The sequence below is a fragment of the Gossypium hirsutum genome, chromosome A01, assembly GCF_007990345.1.
Source record: "Gossypium hirsutum isolate 1008001.06 chromosome A01, Gossypium_hirsutum_v2.1, whole genome shotgun sequence".
Taxonomy (NCBI): Eukaryota; Viridiplantae; Streptophyta; class Magnoliopsida; order Malvales; family Malvaceae; genus Gossypium; species Gossypium hirsutum.
In genome coordinates, this window is record NC_053424.1 from 87,341,282 (window position 1) to 87,364,328 (window position 23,047).

Here is a 23,047-nt window from a genome sequence, read left to right on the forward strand (position 1 = left end):
GAGATCGTTCTCTCTTTAAGGCAAGGAACTTTGATACTATTTATATAGAGTCTTTGAGAAAAAGAAAAGTCATTAAACTTTTTTTACTTAGGGTCTGTTTGTTTGGTTGTATTTTATTTTCCAGAAAATATTTTCCTCATTTTCCAGTGTTTGGTAGCCTGAAAACCTTTTCCATTTGGAAAACATTTTCCAACTCACGCGTAAAATCCCTTACATTTTGGGAAAATATCTTACCGTTTCAATTTGTGTAAGACATTTTCCCTTGCATCTCCTTCATCCAAGTAAGGCCCCTTCTCTTGCTGCTAGTATTTCGTTTCTTTTCTCCTTCTCTTTCTCTCTTTCTCATGCAATCTCTCTCTCTCTCTCTTTTGCAGGCATTTTCCTCTTCCTGCATAGCTTTTTTTTTTCGGGTCTTGGCTCCTTAGTTACCATTTTTGGGGGGGGATTTTCAGGGGTTTTATTTTGAAGTACAAGAAGCTGTCACGCCAAAAAGAAGAAAGTCAAGCTTGAAAGCAGCAAAGCCATATTTGGATTCTACTGCAGCTCTTATTGAGTTGCCTCTCCTGGGGTCAAAGAACAAATGCCTTTCTAGAATCCAGCGAAAGCAGAACTAGTGCTTAAGGAAAACGCATAGAAGCAAGCAAGTTGATTCCCATCTCTGAAGGTCAGTTGGAAAATTCCCATTCTCCTGGGCACGAAAGAAAGTAGGCTATTCATTCGCATCGAGCAAGCAGTCGCCACCTTCAACCTAGGTACTTACCTTAAAAACAAATATTTCGAATGTTGTTAAATTTCACAAATACTTCAATGACCTTAAGAAGTTTTTGTCGACAATGAACCCTGTTTCTTCTAATTGAGCTATGTTAATCCACAAATTGTATGGTTTTTTGGGGTTTTTTTAAGAAGACATTATGCATGCAACTATGGTTTCTAGACATGCTGAAATATTGTGTCATACTATTAGAATCAAAAGTATGGGAGGACGTAGATGTAGCTATTTATAATGATAAAAAGTTGTTAAATGAATGGAAATGCATGTTTATGGTTCTTACATTGCTGAGTCTTTTTTGTGATTCATATTTATCGAAAAATAATGCATTAAAGTAAGCTGAATAAATAGTTGCTTAACACACATGGTCGTGAATTTGATTCTAACATATACGCCTAAATGTGAGTCTTCTTTGAACTGGCATGGATCGAGCTTATTGTGGTATTTAAGGGGCTAAATTTGATTTGCAAGATTAAAATATAAACTAAAACATATCGAAATTGACACTCCAATCACTCTCTAATGCTGAAGCTAGTAAAGGATTATTGGTTATGAAAAAAAACAAAGAATCTTAGCTTAGTGAAAGAGATGAGAGAGAGATGCCTTATGATGCTTGATCTCAAGCTTGTTTTTTATTGATTGTTTGGTTGGTGTAAGGAGTGACCCACACTGTAGCAAGTTGATACTACTTAATAATTGGCATGTCTATCCTACAAAGGATCAACGGATTTATGAGGATACAAACACATGGTTGGCAAAAACTGCAAACGGAATCTTATCTATATAATTTTATATGTGGACTACATGATTTGGTGATTGTATGAATGAACTACCAAGAGTTTAGAATGAAGTAATTAGTAGAGCCAAAATGAAAGTTTTTTCCCCTTCATGTGCATTTTCATGTCATAATTTCTGTTTTTACTTCTTCAAAAGTAGGCCGGATTGAACTTGGACTATATATTTGACTTTCTGTTTTCTCTCGTCTATATTTATTTACATGTTCTTTTTCTTTTTCATTTTTTGTACTCGTGAGCACCTTATTATTTATTATGTGTATAAGGTAGTTTAGCAAATAATAGTGTTATATGTATACTATATATTGATCATAAATTTTTAGGATTAACAGCATATATATAGTGATCATAAAGTTTTAGTCAAAGCATAAAAATATACCTTAAATATGTAAATGAAACAGAAGTCCATGCAGGTCAAATCAACATATAAAAAGAGTTCACTAACTTAATTAGTACTGTCACATAGTTAGACCAGCAAGCATTCATTATAGTTTACATCGAATATCTGAATTAATCAAATTTGAAGTAACTCGAAAGATTGAACATTGGATAATCGTTTTATCTTCTTCTCTAAAATGAATAGGTATGAAATTGAAGTTACATTATCTTGTTGTTGATTTACAAATGTCTTCTCCAATTCTTTTTGTACTTCAACCAATCCATCATAGGATTTAGCAAAACAGTTTTCAAGCAGTAAGGAGTATGTGTTCTTTGAATCTCAAGTAGGGATCACAACACTTTTCTCCTATTGAAAATCTTGACTTTGGCTCTCACCTTATTTTCCTTCTCCCATTCATGAATTGATGCTTTCATATTCTCATACCTGAGCTTTATCATATATATTAGTGAATGCTCTTTTAGCTCAACCAATTGAATTGGGAAGGTAGTCGCATTTGATATTATTATATATCTTTTAATGTTTAAATGCTTTGAAAACTCAACTAAATTATAAAAATAATTAATAATTAATAAATTGAATTAGTTGGATGTGCAATTATTCAATTGTAGCAATGGTTTTGTACTGTGCAGTGTTTAACTTTCAAACTAGATACTTGTGTAATCCTTAACCTTCTCCTTAAATGATTGTTGTGGTTGCTTGTCTTCTTGATTCCTCTTTATTTGTGGGATTATTCAATTGTAGCAATGGTTTTGTACTGTGCAGTGTTTAACTTTGTAAACTATATATTGTGTTGTGATGTGCTTAGTCTTATGGGGAAAACACTTGTGGTTACTTGATGTGCTTAGTCTTATGGGGAAAATTTTATGCCGTCTTTGTTTCTTTAGCCGATTTTATGCCTGAAATTTTAATGGTTTTTTTTCTTTTGATCTTTCTTCAGATTCACCTTCTTGTTGCTGTTCGTTAAGATTCTGTTGTTGTTTCAGGTAATTCTTCTGTTTTTTAATGGAATTTTTGTTAGATTTTTCTGCTGCCGATTCGATGGTATGTGCTGTGAATTAGATTACTGTGAAATTTTCTTTGTGAATCAAATTACTATGTAGGGTAGTCATATGTAACTGTAAATTATTTATGCATTGTCTTTGCAAAGCATGTGTGGATAACTACTATAAGGTATGTGTAAACTGCTTTGGCAAAATATGTGCTAATTGTCCTTGTAATGCTTGAGTAAATCGACTTGAGTAATTCTCTTGCTATTGGCTCTATTTATAGGATGTTCATTCTCTTTGAGAGGTGTGCAATTAGAATGCTAGAAGATTGAATCATCTTTCTCTAACTATTTATTTCCAGCTTTTCTTTGATTTTTTTGTGTTGAGATTTTCATCACTATGGTATTGAGAACTCTCGTGTATTGATCAGAGACTGATATTGGGTGTATGCTAGTTGATTTCTAGTTCTCTATTGGGGCAACATGAATTCTACTTGTATTAGTATCAGGTAAAAAATAATAAAATAAAATAACATTTAGCATGAATTAATGATATTATAAAAATAAAATAATAAAATAATATCAAATTAAAATATAAATTTTTAAGAATCATCATTTCTTCCTCAATTTAACTAACAGTTAACGTCAATGTCCCCTTCTGGTTGCTTTCATCTCTCGAACTACAACTCAAATCATTCTCGAGTTTATATAATCTTACCGAAAAGATGATTCATTATACAAATACCTTAGCTCCCCACTCCCAGAATAGAAAAAAATACACACTTGGCTGATTAATTTGTCTTTGTTGCAAAGCTCTAAAGAATAAAATATTCTAACTATTTTGAATTATTTCATTCACATTATAATAACAGACATATTTTAAATCGTTCCACCCAATATATCAACCATTTAACCAATAAGGCAATAACAATATGCAAAGCAGGCTGGCCGAGTAGAAAAATTCATGTTCAACATGAATAATTTTGAGTGCACATATTGACCATTAATTCATAAATTTAAATATAATAAATAAATAGTAACCATAATTCAACCTAAAATAATATATACTAACATAGATTTAATAAAAATTCGATATTATTAAAGGTTTTTTTCAACTTTTTTAATTAATAAAAATAATTTCAGTCGTTATAATTATTTTAATAAATATATATCTTTAAAGTCTTGACTTTTGGATATCTTCATGAGCTACTAGTGTATTAGATATCAATTTTCATATATGTATGTATGCATTTTAGTCATGGTAGCTTTATTCATATATGTGATCTTATGAAAAGCTTGCACCTTTTTTGTAGTGATCAAATATTTGTGTGGCATTGTTTTATGTAGATGGATCGTACTCAACATCAAAATGTAATTGCTGCAGTCGTGGCTTCAGTTTTAGCTTTTGGGGCTCTTTGGATTAAAAAATTAAAAACTATGAACGAAATTATTTCTCACCCTCGTGTGAATCGAGATTATGAAAGAGAAAATTATATTAATAGTATTTTATATAGTGGTGACCAACATTGTATTAATATGATAAGGATGAGACCGATTGCCTTTTTTAATTTGTGTGATATTCTTAGTAGGAATAATTTATTACAATCAACTAAATCTGTGAATATTAGGGAGCAAGTACTGATGTTTTTACATATAATTGGTCATAATGTAAGGTTTCGAGTGATTGGATCTAGATATTATAGGTCAACTGAGACAGTTCACCGTTACTTTAGGATTGTATTGAGAGCTATTTTGAAATTGTATAAACTAGTTATTAGATCACCTGATGAGTCAACTCCTAGTGAAATCAGAAACAATAGAAGGTTTTATCCTTATTTTAAAGATTGTATTGGAGCATTAGATGGAACTCATGTTCGTGCATCCGTTCCACCTAGCATTGAAGGAAGATTTCGCATCCGTAAAGGGGGGACGACACAAAATGTATTGGCCGCCATTACATTTGATTTGAAATTTTCCTATGTTCTAGCTGGTTGGGAAGGTAGTGCACATGATTCTCGTATTTTAAGTGATGCACTTTCACGCCCAAGAGGATTAAGAATTCCAGAAGGTAATAATTATCATTAAATACCAAATAGTTCTAATAAGCTCATAATTTATTAGTATTAATTATGTTTTGTAAAATTGTAAGCAAATATTATCTTGCTGATGCTGGATATGGTATTCGAAATGGATTTATTACCCCATATCGTGGGGTCCGATATCATTTAAAAGAGTTTAGTGCTCAGGGGCCTGAAAATGCAAAGGAACTCTTTAATCTTTGACATTCATCATTGCGAATCACTATTGAACGTGTTTTTGGAATTTTGAAGAAACGGTTTCGTGTATTAGATGCTGAACCATTTTGGAATTTTCAAACTCAAGGAGATATAGTTTTGGTTTATTGTATCATTCATAATCATATCATGGGAGTTGATCCTAATGATTTACTTAATCAAGGATTATACGATGAGTCTGAGTCTGATTTGATAATGACAACTCTTACGGAGCGAGAAGAAAGAGAAGAAGCAAGAGAATGGTCTGCTAAGAGAGACGAAATTGCACAAACTATGTGGATTGATTATATGGCTAGAAATATTAGGTAGGTTTAGGTCTTAGGTTTGTTGTTTCTATGTTATGTATGTTTTAGTATTAAAATTGTTCTTTTTTTGTTAATGTTTGTTGGATAATGATATTAAAATTTTAGTTTGTTGGATTTTGAAATTATTATGTCTTGAATTTGTTAAATATTGATTATGTTAAGCTTGTTAGATATTGAATTTATTATGTTTTAAGCTTGTTGGATATCGAAATGATTGACAATGACAATTATTAATGTAGAATGGGTAAAGGCAACAAAGAAGGGACCTCCAAGCAATTCAGGTGGACAAAACCGATGGAACATGTTTTTCTTGAAATTCTAGCAGAGGAGGCCAGAAAGGAAATAAGCCTTCTAATACTTTCAAAACAGTTTCTATTAAACGAGTTGTCGAAGCTATTTCTGAAAGGTTCCAAGTCCAATGCGATGCGAAGCATGTGGAAAATCATTTGAGGACTGTAAAAAACCAATGGCAAATTATATGCAAAATTCGAGGTGAAAGTGGTTTTGGATGGGATGATAACATGAAAATGATCACATGTGATAGAGCGACATATGATGCAGCAGTGATGGTAATATATGTATATGTATGTTAAGTATATTTCAATTGTTTTATACTTGTTATTCTAATTGTGTATAATATCCAACAGGCACACAAGAAGTATGAACCATTTTTGAATAAAAGCATTGATCATTATGATGAAATGGCTTTGGTTGTTGGCAAAGATATGGCAACAGGGAGTTTTGCCAGAACATTTGCTGACATAGATTTGGATGATGGTAACCAAGATTCAGTGCCTCTAGACTGCTACAATGAACAGGATGAAGAGGTAAGAACAAATGTATCTTCATCTGGCACATCCAAACGTAAAAGAAAAAATGTTCAAGAAAGTGTCGTTGATGAACAAGTTAAATTTGTGGGTGAACAACTTGGCAAAATTGCTAATGCTTTGGAACAATTTACTGCGGATAAGACACCATAGCTTTACGAACAAGTGATGTCGGTGGAGGAAGAAGGATTTCATGATGACTTCTTGTGTTCTGTGTTTGATTATCTAGTGAGTCATGAATCCGAGGCCAATGCTTTTTTAGTTAAAAATAAAAAGCATAAAAAAATTTGGCTTCAAAAATTTTCTCAAGGTTGAAGATATTGATACTTTTATGTGGTGTAATATTTAGTTATGCACTTGGACAATGTTGTTATTATGTGGTGTACTACTAATTATGCATTTGGATAATATTATTAATTTCTAGTATTAATTGTGGTTTGGAAGCTAATTTATAATTATTCAATCCTTGTTTTTTATTTTTTTAACACAATTACAAATAATTTATTTGACTTTGGTTGTTTTCAATTTATGAAGGTTAATATTGTAGCTTAATAATTGAGTATTATTATATATTTAATTTAATTTATTTATTTATAAATAAATCATTGCAATATATGTAAAAATAATTTAAAATATAAAAATTTATTAATATGTATATAAATTTATTAATATATGTAAAAATAACTTTTACGGAAAATATTTTCAGGAAATCTGCCAAACAACAGAAAATATTTTACACAGCTTCATCCAAACACCAGAAAATATTTTCAGTAAATCATTTTCCAGAAAAGTAAATCATTTTCCAGAAATTATTTTCCGGAAAACATTTTACTGGTAAACAAACAGACCCTTAGTACTCAAAATTGTTCTACATTGACTAATTCAGAACCCAGACCTTAAAGACGTTATCTGGTTATGCCATGATTTATCCTGAGGCAAATCTTTCAATGGTACCCCTCCTATGTGCATGACTTTGGTCCAACAATGATCCACAATCTCCTCTCCATCTGGCTTGGTCCCTCCTCGAAGTCCTTGATTAATCTTTGCAAATCCTGCGAACATAAACCAACCACTTGTAAGATTAAATGACCTTAATGAGTTCCTTCACTAGGTCATACATAAATAAACCTTATCGTACGAGGGTAATAATCGTAAAATGAACTAAACATAAATACTCCTTACTCGCTCAAGGCGAATATTCTTTATCAGGGTAGCGGACTCCACCTATTCCTCTGAGCTATTCAGCTCACTACAACACTTCCCTCTGGTCGAGCTCTCCACTAGACCAATGCCAGATACCTCGTGATGGACGTCAAAACCACCAAATATAATTTCCTACGCTCTAACTTAATGAAATAGTAGTATAGAGTAATAGGGTTGATCCCACATGGACTGGGACTCCTAATTTTCCTGTTTTAAGTAACCAGATTCCTAAGTCTAGGTAGTTGTCGTGCCCACTACCTATGCATTGTAGAGCTAAAAAAAAAGAAAAAAATGAGGATTTTAGTTGATAAAGAAAATAAAGAAAATATATAATATAATATAATAATGACTGCAAAATAAAATTAAGGAAATTAAATTAAATCAATAAATCAAATATATTAATACTTAGCCTCAGCATTGATACACTCCGAATTCGTATCAATCCTTGAAAGTAGATTTTCTTTTCCAAATGATAAGCTGGTTATAGTGATCAAGGAAGCCTCAACCACTAACTTTTCGTTGTGTAGTAGGTTCCGATATAACCTACAAACCAACCCTTACTGATTATCTAACCACGTAACACGCGTTCGCGATTTAAGATCTCGGTAGCCTTGTGATCTAGAAAAGCTTAACTCGAATCAACGACCTCAACTGCATGGGTCGTTTAAATCTTTTGATCACTATCTCCATTGATAAAACCCAACTAGATTTTTCCAATTAGACATGCCAATTTGTTCGTGAGAATTCAAACTTGGCAGATGACTGTCTCGTTTTCCCAACTATACGCCAAATAATTCCAACCTAGCGCGCACTTTTTGAATTGAAATTGCATTAACTATAAGGGAGGATTGTGACTATCCCATATACCGGAGAGATAACAAATACCGTGTTTGAAAAGTTTTAGTACAGGTTCATATCTCACGATTTTTTATAGGAATGATAATCGGGCTAAGGCTAAATGGGGTTTAGTTGAGCATAAAATTAATCATAATCAATTGGTGTTTAAATGTGGATTTGAGTGTAATAGTGATGGGTGAAAATGAGAAATAGCTTGCAAAGCAATTATACCAAAAGAAAGAAAAAAGAAAGAAATTGGCAGTAAGCTTTGCCAAGCTACAAACAAGTGGAAAGGAACAAGGAAAAATATATTCAATTCAACTTCCTGTGTAAATTCTAGTATGTCTGTCCAAGCCACTTATACAAGTATTTATACAATTTTCAAGTGTTATATTTAGCATGAATCAACCAACTAAAATCAACATGACTCCTCTAAGATTATGCCAACTAAGACCAGAATTTTCCTATTTATAGAATTTGACAATTTCAAAAATCTGATTTGATCAAAACCACTAATTCTGTGATTTTTCTAATTCAGCCCATTTTCTTGCTTTTTGTTCTGATTTATTCCATTCTGCTTGGTTTTGAATTTTTGCACTCCAATTTCATCCCTGATAAGATCTAAGAAAGAAATCATAAGTTTAGTAGTATTTTATCAAAAAATTAACCAAAAATAGATATATTAAAATCATAAAATTAACTTGCTATCACCTCGCCATATCAGCGAGATCTATCCTTACTTCTCATCTTTGCTTCCTTTCATACACTGATAACTCTTAAAAGGAGTTATATTTGAGGACTCTAGATAGAACTAATTGTTTGTAATTAGGTAAATACATCTTCATTTTTAAGATAATTTTAGAACATTGCATAATAAAAGCTTGGATTGCACTATAATGATAATCATTTATTACTTTTATTACTTGGGAAAGGAAAAGTTGTGGTTGTGGTTAGACATATGTGCAGGTAGAAGAAGAGGATAAAAAGGATGCAAAAGAAAAATAAGGGAAGTGAAACATTACCGTGGCAAATGGTGAGATTGATTATTAACACAATTACCATGGCAATTCCAAGAAGATGGCTTAGCACTCTATCCACGTCACTCTCAGCCAGCTGGACGTGTACCAGAAAAACCATCCTGAAAAAGAGGAGAAACAAATGTATGCTGAAAAAGATGGACCTACCCAATAAAAGAAGAAGAGAGAAGAAGAAGAAGAAAAAAGAAGAGAATTTGTGTGAGAAGAAAATTGGTGACAACGGTTTTTCTCTCTATTGGAGAATTCCAGAGAAAGAAAGGGTAGTAGCTTAAGAAAGCAGAATACAAACATGAAGAAGGGGGAGAGATAGCTATCCTGGATTCACGTATAATCTAAAGATCAAAGAGAAGCTAGATGTGACGAGAATTCTTGCATTTCTACCTTTATTTTCCTGATTTCTGTGATTCGAACTTATTTGAGAATGTTGATGAATGATTTTATTTTGATGTTAACTTTTCCACCCATGAACTAAATCCTTTTTGGGTTGGAGTTATTTCGGTGAATGTTTTATTATCTTTAATGCCCGTGATTTGAGATTGTCTATGTCACTGTTTCATTCAATTTATACTTATTTTAAATACATGCATGCTAGCTCTAGACATAGTTGATTGTGTGTTGTGTTCTTAGATGTATTTTTAATTCTGAAAAGGTTAAATATACTAGATCTTAAATCATTTGATGCAAGCAAATACTCAATAGAATATTTGTACACTCTAGACATAGATGTTGCGAGTTGTACAGATAAGAACGTTCATTGTAGCTATAAATCTAGAGTTCTGTAGATATACAGTAACTTAGATTTCTAGCTTAAGATTTAGCTATCAAAAGAGGCAGGTTACAGTAGCGACTCTCTAAGCAGTTGATTAGACAATATTTTTCCATGGCATTATTTTAATATGAACATTTCATTTGAATAATTCCAGCTCGATTCATTCAATAATAGAAATACTCTTGCTTTCTATATAATTTGCCACAACATTTTATTTGCCATATCAATTCTTTGTTTTTAGCATTTGATTTCATTAATTCATTATATAAACATCTTATTTAACTTGAGAGTATTTCCTGCTATTTAATATAGTCAATAGCATTATAATAACTTACTCAATTTCTTACCAATTTTCGATCCCTATAAAGACGATACTTACTTATTACTCTATTACTTGAATGACGTGTACACTTGCACAATTGCATTAGTTATTTACACGCAACAAGTTTTTGGCACCATTGGTAGGGATCGACAATATTGGTGAAAAGTTGATTTGTTATTATTCCTTTTTTAGAGTTAATTAGTATTTTATTTTATTTTCCAGGTTTGTTTTAGTGCATGAGAAGAAGTATTCAAGAGGATACATGACATTGTTTTGATCCTGAAATTGAAAAGACATTAAGGCGAAGAAGAAAAGTGTTAAGAGAAATAGAGAGAATTAGAAATGATCCAATCAGAGAAGATCCAGTACTTTGGAATCAAAGGAATACTGATATTCCTCGAATCATAGATGACAAAGTAGACCCATCAGAGAACATATAGTGCCTATTTTGGATAATCTAAATCCAGGAATTGTTAGGCCACATATTCAAGCTCAACACTTTAAATTAAAACCATTAATGGTTCAAATGCTACAAACGATAGGGCAGTTTAGTGGTTTACTTGCTGAAGATCCAAGATTGCACTTGAGACTTTTTCTTGAAGTCTGTGACTCATTTAGGCAGCAGGGTGTCCCTAAAGATGCCCTTAGATTAAACTTGTTCCCTTATTTATTGCGAGATCGTGCCAGATCATGGTTGAATGCGTTAACATCAGGTACGGTGGCATCTTGAAATGAACTGCGACAAAGATTTCTGCTTAGGTACAATCCTCCCAACATGAATGCCAAGTTTAGGAACGACATTACATCATTTAGGCAATCGGAAGATGAAACATTATATGAAGCATGAGAGTGTTTCAAGGAACTAATTAGAAAATGTTTGATACATGGTTTTCAGTATTAGACACAAATAGAAATGTTCTACAATGGATTAAATGCTCATATGCGAATGATGGTGGATGCATCTGCTAATGGGACGTTGCTTGACAAATCCTATAATGAAGCATACGAAATTCTAGAAAGAATAGCAAACAATGATTATCAGTAACCCACTACCAATATTGGTACTGGTAGAAGAGTTGTTAGAGCAATGGAACTTGATGCGATTACATCTTTAACAGATCAGGTATCATCTTTAACAAATATGATTAAAACTGTAACAACCTTTACCCGTGTCCTACGTCGGCACAGGGTACGAGGCATTACTGGAGTTGAATACAATCAATCATGTAAAAACTAGCCATAAAATTTCGTTCTATTTAAAAATCTTTATTCATATGCTTGTTGTCCCTTATATGGGCCGACGGGGACCAAAACATACATTCGGGGTGGTTCGGGACCAAACTGTAAAAATATGAAACTTTTGCAACCCTTAGAAAATTTTTACACTTTAGAGAGTCACACGCCCGTGTGGGTTTCACACGCCCATGTGGGTTTCACACGCCCATGTGGCTTAGACATGCCTGTGTCTTCAGCCCATGTAACTCTTTATTTATGATGTTAGCAAACGTTTAGAGTCACACAGCCAAGTCATACACCCGTGTGCTAAGGCCGTGTCCCCCACACGGTTGAGACACACGGCCGTGTCTCTGCCCGTGTGGTCAACACTTAGGCTATTTTCTAAGCTTTTTTGTTACCCTTAATCCTTCACATCTTTATACGCACTAAGGACACATATCATGACATCATTTTAATGATTTAGCATCTCATATTAAGACACATTCATAACATTAACGCCAACCATATATGGCCAACAAGCATAATCACACCACCTCATCACAAGCATTAGAACATAGCATAGATAAATAGGTTCACAAACCATAATCAAAATAAGACACACCTCTTGGCCATATACAAATAACTCAATATAAGCCAATACATTTGGCTAATCATAATAACACATAACATAGAGATAAGTCCCTATACATGCCACTCACTTAAAACGTTTAACAGATATCAATATTACAAAGGTGATGGCTTGATAGTGTGATGCTGCCTCCGACAATCTCCAATCCCGAGCTAACCTGAAAACTCTAAAAAAAAGGAAAGGAAAGGAGAAAGCTTTATAGCTTAGTAAGACTGTATGAAAATAATAAGCAATTTATCAACTTGCTTCTCAAGGTAATGCAACCATATTTGCACTTTTACTTATGTTCAGGTCAAGCTATTTTCTCGAGTCATAATCATTAAATTATTTATATCTTGAGCTACAAAACCCCAAATTAAGATCTGCTATTTTTCCCTAAAACTAGACTCACATATCTTCTTACCATAAAATTTTCAAAATTTTTTGTCTAGCCAATAAGTACAGTTTATTCTTTAAAGTCACCCCTATTTTGTTGTCTGACAGTTTCGACCCCTCTTTATTAATTAACTCACAGTACATGACTCGGATGATGTTTCTATATATTTCTCCTAAAATTAGTCTCCTTAATAATTCTAAGCATATAAATTATAACCCATAACTATTTTTGTAAAATTTTTAATGATTTTCTCAAATAGGAATAAGGGATTTCAAAATCATTCTGACTCTGTCTCACACAAATTCAAATATCTCATAATATGAAATTCTTTTGCTTACAACATTTTCTTTATAAGAAACTAGACTTGATAAGCTTCAATTCCATATTTTATTCAGTCTCTAACTCATTTTATACTATTTTTGGTGTATTTTCAAAGTCGGACTACTACTGCTATCCAAAACTATTTTAGTGTAAAATAATGGTAACTAAGCTTATAACACCTTTACAAACCATTTTAAACATCATGGCAAAAAAATACATAGTGGTACATCATAAGCATAGAGCCATAATCACAAGGTTATCAATATTTCATTCTCATAGGCATAGCTTACTTATTTGTCTCCTTACTAAAGATGCATTCATTTCATGATCGTAATAGTATTTGAGCTTCGAGTACATACCTGTACCTTTTCAACGTGCTCATAACATTTCATAGTTCATTCATAATACATAAATGGACATAAGCACAACTTACTCATCACTATCCAATACAATTCATATAGCATATATCGAGCTTACATGTCATACGTTTCAAGTAGGTACCTGTACCACTCACAACATGGTCATAACTTCTCTCATTAAGCTTTAACTGTAAATCTCTTTGTTGAACCGTTCGGAATACTAAAGAATATTCGATAAGCCCCAAACATAGGGTAGGATGTCGATGCCATGCCCCAAACATGGTCTTACACTGGCTCATACATCAAGTCGATGCCACGTCCCAGACATGGTCTTACATCGACTATCGCAATCGAGGCTGACGCCATGTCCCAGACAAGGTCATACATTAGCTCTCACATATTCGTGCCGATGCCATGTCCCAGACATGGTCTTACACTGACAGATCTCATTTACATTGGCTCACATCTCGAGGCCGATGCCATGTCCCAGACATGGTCTTACACTAGCTCTAGTCTCAATGCCGATACCAAGTCCCAGACATGGTCTTACACTGGCTCTCATAGTATGGCCAATGCATGTCCCAAACATGTCTTACACAAGCTGTAACACCCTTACCCGTACCCGAGACCGGGGACAAGTATGAGGCGTTACTAGACTTATATGTGAGCGTAAATAGAAAATATAGGTTATAAAATTTCATTTCAACTCAAAACAAATCCACTAACATTGTAGTGTCCCAAATTTTGGGCCTACGAGGCCCTAAACAAACATTGAGAAAGGTTCGGGACCAAAATAAAGATCTGAGGAAAACTTATAGTTTAATACCTCACACGTCCGTGTTGAGATCATACAAATGCCCGTATGCATTGGGACATGCCCGTGTGGTCACCCCATGTCCAAAACTTAAGCATTCTGTTAGATTCACACGGCCAAGACACACGTCCATGTGTCACATACGGTCTGGACCCACGCCCGTGTGTCTACCCGTGTGGACCTTGTTAGGCTACTTTTCAAGCCTTTGGCCACCCTTAATTGCCCACTCTCATCTATAGTTTCCACTGATATCTAACATGCCTAATTGCACTCAAGTTCTATCATAATTGTCAATTGTATGTAAACCTCATATCATCGGTTTTGCACATGCTAGGTGGCCCTTTTTGTATTAAAGATTATAGTCTCATTAATCAGAATATCAGATTTGGCTCGTCTTTTAACTCATTGCCAACTGTGGTCCTCCCAATTTCAAATGAGTTGTCACATTTATCGTATCCATTCATAATACACCATGTAATCTTTTCAACAAGTAAAAATTGCATGATTAACAAGATAGCAACCTACACCAATACAGGCCATATATCAAAGCCATACACAAAATGAATAGACATAAATTTCAAGCCTTTACATTGCTAGCCAAAAGACACATATGACAAAATGACCCAAAAATATCTATACATGCCTTTGAACAAAATAAAGTATCTATGTACCAAAGCTGGATAGTTGATAGTGTGTTGACTCTCCAACCGTCTTCCAATCTATATGAGTCCTCGAGCTCTGAAATATAGGGAAAAGAGAGGGGTAAGCATTTTCATGCTTAGTAAGCTTGAATAATTGGAAAGTAAACTTACCAAGTAATTAGCATACATCCATAATAGATAAGGAAACCAACAAGTATGAAATGGTTCCCTATCACATGCACTCAACCAATGAGTTAGTCACATAACAAAACACCATGTAATTTATCTTAGATGAGCTCATCATTCAACATTTCATTTTGTACATGTATTTCATGTTAATCTCGTTAAATGTCTAGGAAATCTCGATGGACGATCCATTAACCGTCAATTCATAAGGATGACCACTTCAGGTGTGCACTCCCCCGAACATCACATCTTATGGCAGGATTACCAGTCCAGGCTAAATCCCCCATATCATAAACTCATAAGGTGATGTCGGGATTACCAGTCCAGGCTAAGTCCCTTATTGCGACAAACACCTTTAATGAGCTCGGATCTGAATTACCAGTCCAGGCTAAATTCAGACCCTGATCGAATTACCCGTCTAGGCTAAATCCATAATGCACATGTATTCTTCGAGAGGCTCAATCATACAAAGGAACACCTGTTCGGGCTAGATCTTTTCATAATTAAAATCAGCAAATTACCCGTCCAGGCTAAATCCTTTCTGCAACACATGCAGGATCTCATTACACATATAAAACATCGTTTATCCATCGAATTCCCTTTTTAACCTCAACCGAGATAATTTTTCAACTCATCATTATTAGGAATGCATTTCATGAAATCTTATGCTATCAATAAATGCAATCATCATTCATTCACAAATCATATAATTAGGCATATTAAGAGCTTACTTTAAGTTATCCGAACTTACCTAGTATTCATTTCGGTGATGTGTTTCGATTATTCCGAAACCTTTCGTTTCCTCAATCGACCTTCGAAATTGTTCATCGGGGTCTATTACAACAAAATTAAATCATTAACACTCCACATTATACATTTGAAGTCTAAATTCTCCTTGGTTCAAATGACCGTTTTGCCCCTAACCTTTCACTTTTTTACGATTTAGTCCCTAGACTCGTATAATGAAACACATACAATTTCTATCTTACCCAAGCCTAGCCGAATGTTTTCCCTCTTATGGTAGCCCACATTTTCCACTATTTCTCATTTCCACCACATATTTTACACCTTTTGCAAAAAGGTCCTTTTAAGGGTTTTTCATGAAAACCATATAGAAAAAGATGTTTAACACTCATCCAACTTTCATATTCCTCCATAATCCATCAAAATACAAGTAACTCATGCATGGGTAAATTTTTACATGAAGCCTAGCATGAAATATGGATAGAAATGGAGAGAACAAGTTATCGGAATTTCAAAAATACAATGAACATTAAAAATGGGGTTTGGGAGCACTTACTATTGAGCTTGAAAAGCTTGAAAACCCTAGCTATGGAGGGCTTGAGAGTTTCGGCTAGTACAAAGGAGAAAATGGCTGATTTTTGTTTCATTTTTCCCATTTTATTTCATTAAAATGCCAAATGACAAAAATACCTTTAAGCCCTTTCTTTAAAATTTCATCCACGCAAGCTCATTTTTGTCCAAAAATATAGAAATTGGGCAAATTGCTCTCCAAGACCTTCTAATTTATAATATAAAACAATTTCATACAAATTTCTTCTAGAATCCAAGTTTTTCAATTTATTCAATTTAGTCCCTAATTTCCAATTGGACACCTTACTCAAAGAATTTCTTTATGAAACTTTAACACATGCATATTCTCATATTTTAGGCCTCATAATAATCATAAAATAAATATTTTGATGTCAGATTTGTGGTCTCAAAACCACTATTCTGACTAGCCCTATTTCGGGATGTTACATTTTTTCCCCTTTAGGGACTTTCGTCCTCGAAAGTCTTACCAGTAAACAGATTCGGATATTTGGCTTCTCATGGTTTCTTTTGGCTCTCACGTAGCCTATTCCATACCATGTCACTGCCATAAGACTTTTACCAAAGCCATGTCTTTATTTCTCAGTCGTTTAACCTCATGAGCCAAAATCTTGACCGATTCCTCACCATAAGTCATGTCCGGTCTAATTTCAATCTCAGTTGGTGAAATTACATGATAGGGGTCTGATCGGTATCGCCTCAACATAGATACATAGAACACATCATAAATCTTTTCGAGTTCAGGTGGCAATGCCAAACGATAGGCTAACGGTCCAACTCTTTCGGTGATCTCGTACGGTCCGATAAATCACAGACTCAGTTTGCCTTTCTGACCAAATCTCAACACCCTTTTCCATAGAGATACTTTCAAGAATACTCTATCTCCAACTTGGAACTCAATTTCCTTTCTTTTCAGATCAGCATATGACTTTTGTCTATCCGATGGCGCTTTTAGACAATTTCGTATCACTTTAACTTTCTCTTCAGTCTCTTTAATCAGATCAACACCATGAATCTGACTTTCTTTAAGTTCTGTCCTGTACAATGGAGTTCAGAACTTCCTACCATACAAGGCCTCATAAGGTGCCATCTTCAAACTTGTTTGAAAACTATTGTTGTAGGTGAATTCTACCAACGACAGGTATTTTTCCCAGCTACCCTGAAATTCGAGGATGCAACATCGCAACATATCCTCGAGAATATGAATCATCCATTCAGACTGACCATCGGTCTGAGGGTGCAAAGCTATACTAAAGCTCAACTTCGTACCCAAGGCTTCTTGTAATTTATTCCAGAATCTCGAAGTGAACCTCGGGTCTCTGTCTGAAATAATCGACAATGGTACTCTATGCAACCTTACAATCTCAGAAATGTATAAGTCGACCAACTTATCAAGAGAGTAATCTGTCCTTACCGGAAATAAATGAGCCGACTTCGTTAACTTATCCACTACAACCCATATGACATCTTTCTTTTTTGGAGTCAAAGCAATCTTGTCACGAAATCCATGGTAACTCTGTCCCACTTCCATTCAGAGACCATCACAGGCTGTAACAACCCTGAAGGTACTTGATGTTTAGCCTTAACTTGCTGACATACCAAGCATTTTGATAAAAATTCAGAAATATCTCTTTTCATGTCGTTCCACCAGTATATTTTTTTCAAATCGTTGTACATCTTGGTACTTCTCGGGTGAATTGACAAACGGCTGTCACGTGCTTCTTGCAAAATCTTCCGAATAAGCTCATTATCCTTGGGTACAAAAACCCTATCTCTGAACATCAAACATCCATCAAAACCAATCCAAAAATCTGATTCAATACCTAATTCACATTGAGTTCTTTTTGCTTGCAAGTCATCATCATTAGTTTGAGCATTATAAATTTCCTGAAGAAATGTTAGCCTAGCTTCTAGCTCTACCAAGACTGAACCATCATCAAGCAATGCCGAACGAGCATCCATTGCTCTCAAAGCAAACAAAGATTTTCTACTCAACGTATCGGCGACCATATTCACCCTTCCTGGGTGATAGTCAATGATCAGATCATAGTCCTTAATTAATTCTAACCATCTTCGCTGTCTTAGATTTAATTCTTTTTGAGACATCAAATACTTCAAACTCTTGTGGTCTGTGAATATGCGGCAAGTCTCACCATATAAATAATGCCTCCAAATTTTCAAAGCAAAAATGACGGCGGAAAGCTCTAGGTCATGTGTCGGATAGTTCTTCTCATGTGGCTTCAATTGCCGTGAAGCATAGGCTATCACTTTGCCATCTTGCATAAGTACAAAACCCAGTCCATTTAAGGATGCATCACTGTAGACCACAAACTCTTTTCCCGATTCAGGTAGTACTAAAATAGGAGCTTCGGTTAGCAATATTTTTAACTTTTCAAAACTTTGCTGACACTTCCCCATCTATTCAAACCTAACGTCTTTCTGTAGCAACCTCGTCATTGGAGTCACTATAATGGAGAAACCTTTTACAAACCTTCAATAAAAACTGGCTAAGCCTAAAAAAGCTTCTAACCTCAGTTACATTTTTAGGTGGTTTCCAATCGACAATAGCAGAGATATTGCTTGGATCAACTCGGATGCCTTCACTTGAAATAATGTGACCTAAAAATCCTACTTCTTGGAGCCAAAATTCACTCTTGCTAAACTTAGCATATAATTGTTTCTCCCGTAAGGTTTGCAACACCGTTCTCAGATGCTTCGCATGTTCCGTCTCATCCTTGGAATAAATCAAAATGTCATTAATGAACACAACGAGAAACTTATCCAAGTATGGCCGAAAGATTCTATTCATTAGATCCATGAATACGGCCGGTGCATTCGTCAACCCAAACGGCATGACAAGAAATTCATAATGACTATACCTTGTTTTAAAAGTTGTCTTAGGCACATCCGATTCTCTAACTTGCAACTGATAATAGCCGAACCTCATGTTTATCTTAGAAAATATAGTGGCTCCCCTCAATTGGTCGAACAGATCGTCGGTCCTTGGCAAATGATACTTATTCTTGATAGTTACCTTATTCAATTTTCGATAGTCTATACATAGCCTCATTGAACCATCTTTCTTCTTTACAAATAATACAGGAGCACCCCAAGGTGAAAAGCTCTGCCTTGTAAAACCTTTATCCGTTAGCTCTTGCGACTATGCTTTCAACTCTCTCAGTTCTGTTGGTGCCATCCTATACGGAGCAATTGAAATAGGAGCTGTCCCTAGTATCAATTCAATGCCAAACTCTATTTCTCTTTCAGGGGGTAGTCCAGGTAATTCCTCTGGAAACACATCTGGATATTCACATGCTATCAGCACAGGCTCAATCTTCAACTCAGTTTCCTTAGTGTTCAATACAAATACAAGCTAGGCTTTATACCTTTTCCTCATATATCTCTAAGCAACCATTGCCGTGATTACAACCGGCGTCAAACCCAATTCTCTTGAATTGACCCGTAGAATCTCACCATCCGGGCATTTCAATTTAATATGCTTACTACCTCAATTTACAATTACATCATGAAGGGCTAACCAATCCATACCAAGTATTACATCAAATTCATCAAATGGTAATAACATAAGGTTAGCCGGAAAGCAATGACCCTGAATCGTCAATGGACAATTCTTAAAGACTTTATCAACCAGGACTAATTTGCCTAGTGGGTTCGACACTCTAATGATGAATTCCGTAGGTTCAACGGGTATGTTCATACTAGACACCAATCTCATGAAAATATATAAATGCGTCGACCTCGGGTCAATTAAAGTAATAGCACTTGTATTAAAAAGAGAAAAAGTACTCGTAATAACATCAGGAGCAGAGGCTTCCTCTCGAGCACGTATCATATACATTCTTGCCGGGGCTCGAACCTCTGGCTTTGTAGTGTCTTTAGTCACAACTCGACTACCACTAACACTCTCAGGGTATCTCAGAGGTCTACCCCGTGGAATGGGAGTACTCGACTTCGGGGCTACTTTCACTTTTTTTTCGACTCGCTCTGGGCAGTCTCTAAGAAAGTGGTCAAGAGAACCACATCTGAAACATACACCACTCTTCATTCGGCAGTCTCCGAAGTGAAATTTGTTACAACTCTTACACTTCGACTTTTGATCATCTACACTCCCCACACTAGTCACCATCAGGAAGGAAGACTTTTAACTTCGTCGTTTAGAGCCTCTCGCTCTACCCGAATATCCTACTAATGAAGTGGAGTGTTTATGTTGGCTCATTGCTTTCTTCGTGGAAAACGAGAGTGTTTTATCGCTGGACCTCTTGCTCACAACTCGAGCCTCTCTCTATTTTTGCTTTCTTTCATTATTAAACTCCTCAGCCTTCTTGGCCCGATCAGCCAATGTGGCAAACTCCCGTATTTCAAGGATTTCGATCAACAACTTGATTTCCTCATTCAAACTTTCCTCGAAGCGTTTACACATTTCCGACTCAGTTTGGACCCATTCAGTTGCGTACTGAATTAGCCTTACGAACTCTCTCTCGTATTTTGCTACAGTCTTGTTCCCTTGTTTAAGTTCCAGGTCTAAGAACCTCTGACTGATGTATTTCTTTTTAAACTTTGCTTGGAAAAATTCCCAAGTAATGTTTTCCTTCGGCACCATGGAAGATATAGTCTTCCACCAGTGGTATGCAGTATCCTTCAGGAGGGGCACGACACACTTCAAGCACTCCTCAGGTGTGCACGACAATTCATCTAATACCAATGTAGTATTCTCAAGCCAAAACTCGACTTTTTTGGCATTATCATCAACCTTAGCTCTAAATTCTTTTGCCCTATACTTTCTAAGCTTGTCTACAGGGGCTTTACCAACTCTCATAGGTACCATACCTTGTGGTACTTCCTCATTAGGTTGGTTAGGGAGCGGGGTAGGTCATGGTATGTTGGGGTGATTCCTCAAGGAATCCTCAAACCACTCATCCATCATTTCGAAGAAGGCGACCTTGGCCTCTTCCCGGCCTTTAGACATAGACCTTCTACTACTAGTAGAAACAGTTTGATATACGGAAGCTGGAGCATGGCTCTCAGCTCCCTCGGACTCATCTTGTGCTTGATTGGAAGATATTTACTATATTCAAAAACAATTTAAATGGTTAGGAGATGTCACACTATCAATGTTCAAATAATGGCTTGTATAGTGAAATCCAATACTCTCTACGGTAGTCCTAGAACCGACTAAACTGTAGCTCTGATACCACTAACCTGTACCCGAGACTAGGGACAAGTATGAGGCGTTACTGGACTTATATGCGAGCATAAACGAAAAATATGAGTTATAAAATTTTGTTTCAACTCAAAATAAATCCACTAACATTGTAGTGTCTCAAAATTTGGGCATACGAGGCCCTAAACAAACATTGAGAAAGGTTCAGAACCAAAATAAAGATCTAAGGAAAACTTATAGTTTAATTCCTCACACGCTCGTGTTGAGATCATACACACGCTCGTGTGCATTGGGACACGCCCATGTGGTCACCCGTGCCAAAACTTGAGCATTCTATTAGATTCATATGGCCAAGACACACGCTCGTGTGTCTAGCCCATGTTCGACACTAATTTAAAATTTTAGGTGCAGGGGACACACGGTCATACCAAACGCCCAGGGGCAATCTGTGTGTCACACACGGTCTGGACACACGTCCGTGAAGACCTTATTAGGCTACTTTTCAAGCCTTTGGCCACCCTCAATTGCCCACTCTCATCTATAGTTTCTACTGATATCTAACATACCCTAATTGCACTCAAGTTCTATCATAATTGTCAATTGCACGTAAACCTCATATTATCAGTTTTTCACATGCTAGGTGACCCTTTTTGTATTAAAGATTATAGTCTTATTAATCAGAATATCGGATTTGGCTCGTCCTTTAACTCATTGCCAACTGTGGTCCTCCCAATTTCAAATGAATTGGTCACATTTATCGTATCCATTCATAATACACCATGTAATCATTTCAACAAGTAAAAATTACATGATAAGTAGGATAGCAACCTACTCCTATATAGGCCATATATCAAGGCCATACACAAAATGAATAGACATAATGTGACATCCCTAAATTGACCCTAGTCGAAAAGTAGTTTCGGGACCACGAAACCGAGTTTTATAAATAATTAAAGGTTATATTCTGTGTTTACGATGTGCGTAAATGCTTGTGTGATAGTTCCATACTTTAATTTGGTCAGTGTATGTGAAATTTATTAGTAGGGACTTATGTGAGGCAATTTAGAAATATGCTAGCCAAGTGTTCAAGTGGCCTATTAATATATGTGAGAAAGTGCTTGTCCTTGCATGTCAAATTAGCCAAATTAAAGCATAGTGGCCGGCCATGCTATGGGTGAAAACATGTCACAAACATGTTATGCTAGTGATGTATGTTAGGAAAAATAAAATAAGGAGCATGGTAATAAAATAATGAAAGGGAATATGATGAAAAAAAAAAGAAAGAATGTGTGTGATTGTTTCCCCCCCATTGCCGTGAGTTGAAGGAAAGAAAACAAAAAAAAATGTTCATCCTTGAACATCTTTGGCCGAAAACTTTAAGGAGAAAGGAAGAAGAAAGGTTGAAGAGGTTCGGCCATGCATGTAACTAG

At 35.2% G+C, this 23,047-nt stretch overlaps 1 protein-coding gene and 1 non-coding gene across 3 annotated transcripts; one reads left to right on the forward strand and one right to left on the reverse strand.

The window, feature by feature from the left end:
- Nucleotides 1-6,804, forward strand: LOC107903625 (uncharacterized). Of its 2 annotated transcripts, XR_005921096.1 has the most exons (5): nucleotides 1-281; nucleotides 375-752; nucleotides 2,901-2,946; nucleotides 5,787-6,116; nucleotides 6,195-6,804. XR_005921096.1 is itself a non-coding variant. In XM_041106026.1 (4 exons), exons 3-4 carry the CDS (start codon nucleotides 6,069-6,071, stop codon nucleotides 6,525-6,527), a joined length of 381 nt encoding a protein of 126 aa, XP_040961960.1. In that variant the 5' UTR covers nucleotides 265-752; nucleotides 2,901-2,946; nucleotides 5,787-6,068; the 3' UTR covers nucleotides 6,528-6,804. The 2 variants fall into 2 exon arrangements, 1 of the variants encoding a protein (XP_040961960.1); XM_041106026.1 differs by having other exon boundaries at nucleotides 265-752.
- Nucleotides 6,805-11,326: 4,522 nt separating this feature from the next.
- LOC121208400 (small nucleolar RNA R71) lies at nucleotides 11,327-11,433 on the reverse strand. Its single transcript, XR_005903421.1, has one exon. It is a non-coding gene; the product is annotated as a small nucleolar RNA R71 (small nucleolar RNA).
- Nucleotides 11,434-23,047: the final 11,614 nt, after the last annotated feature.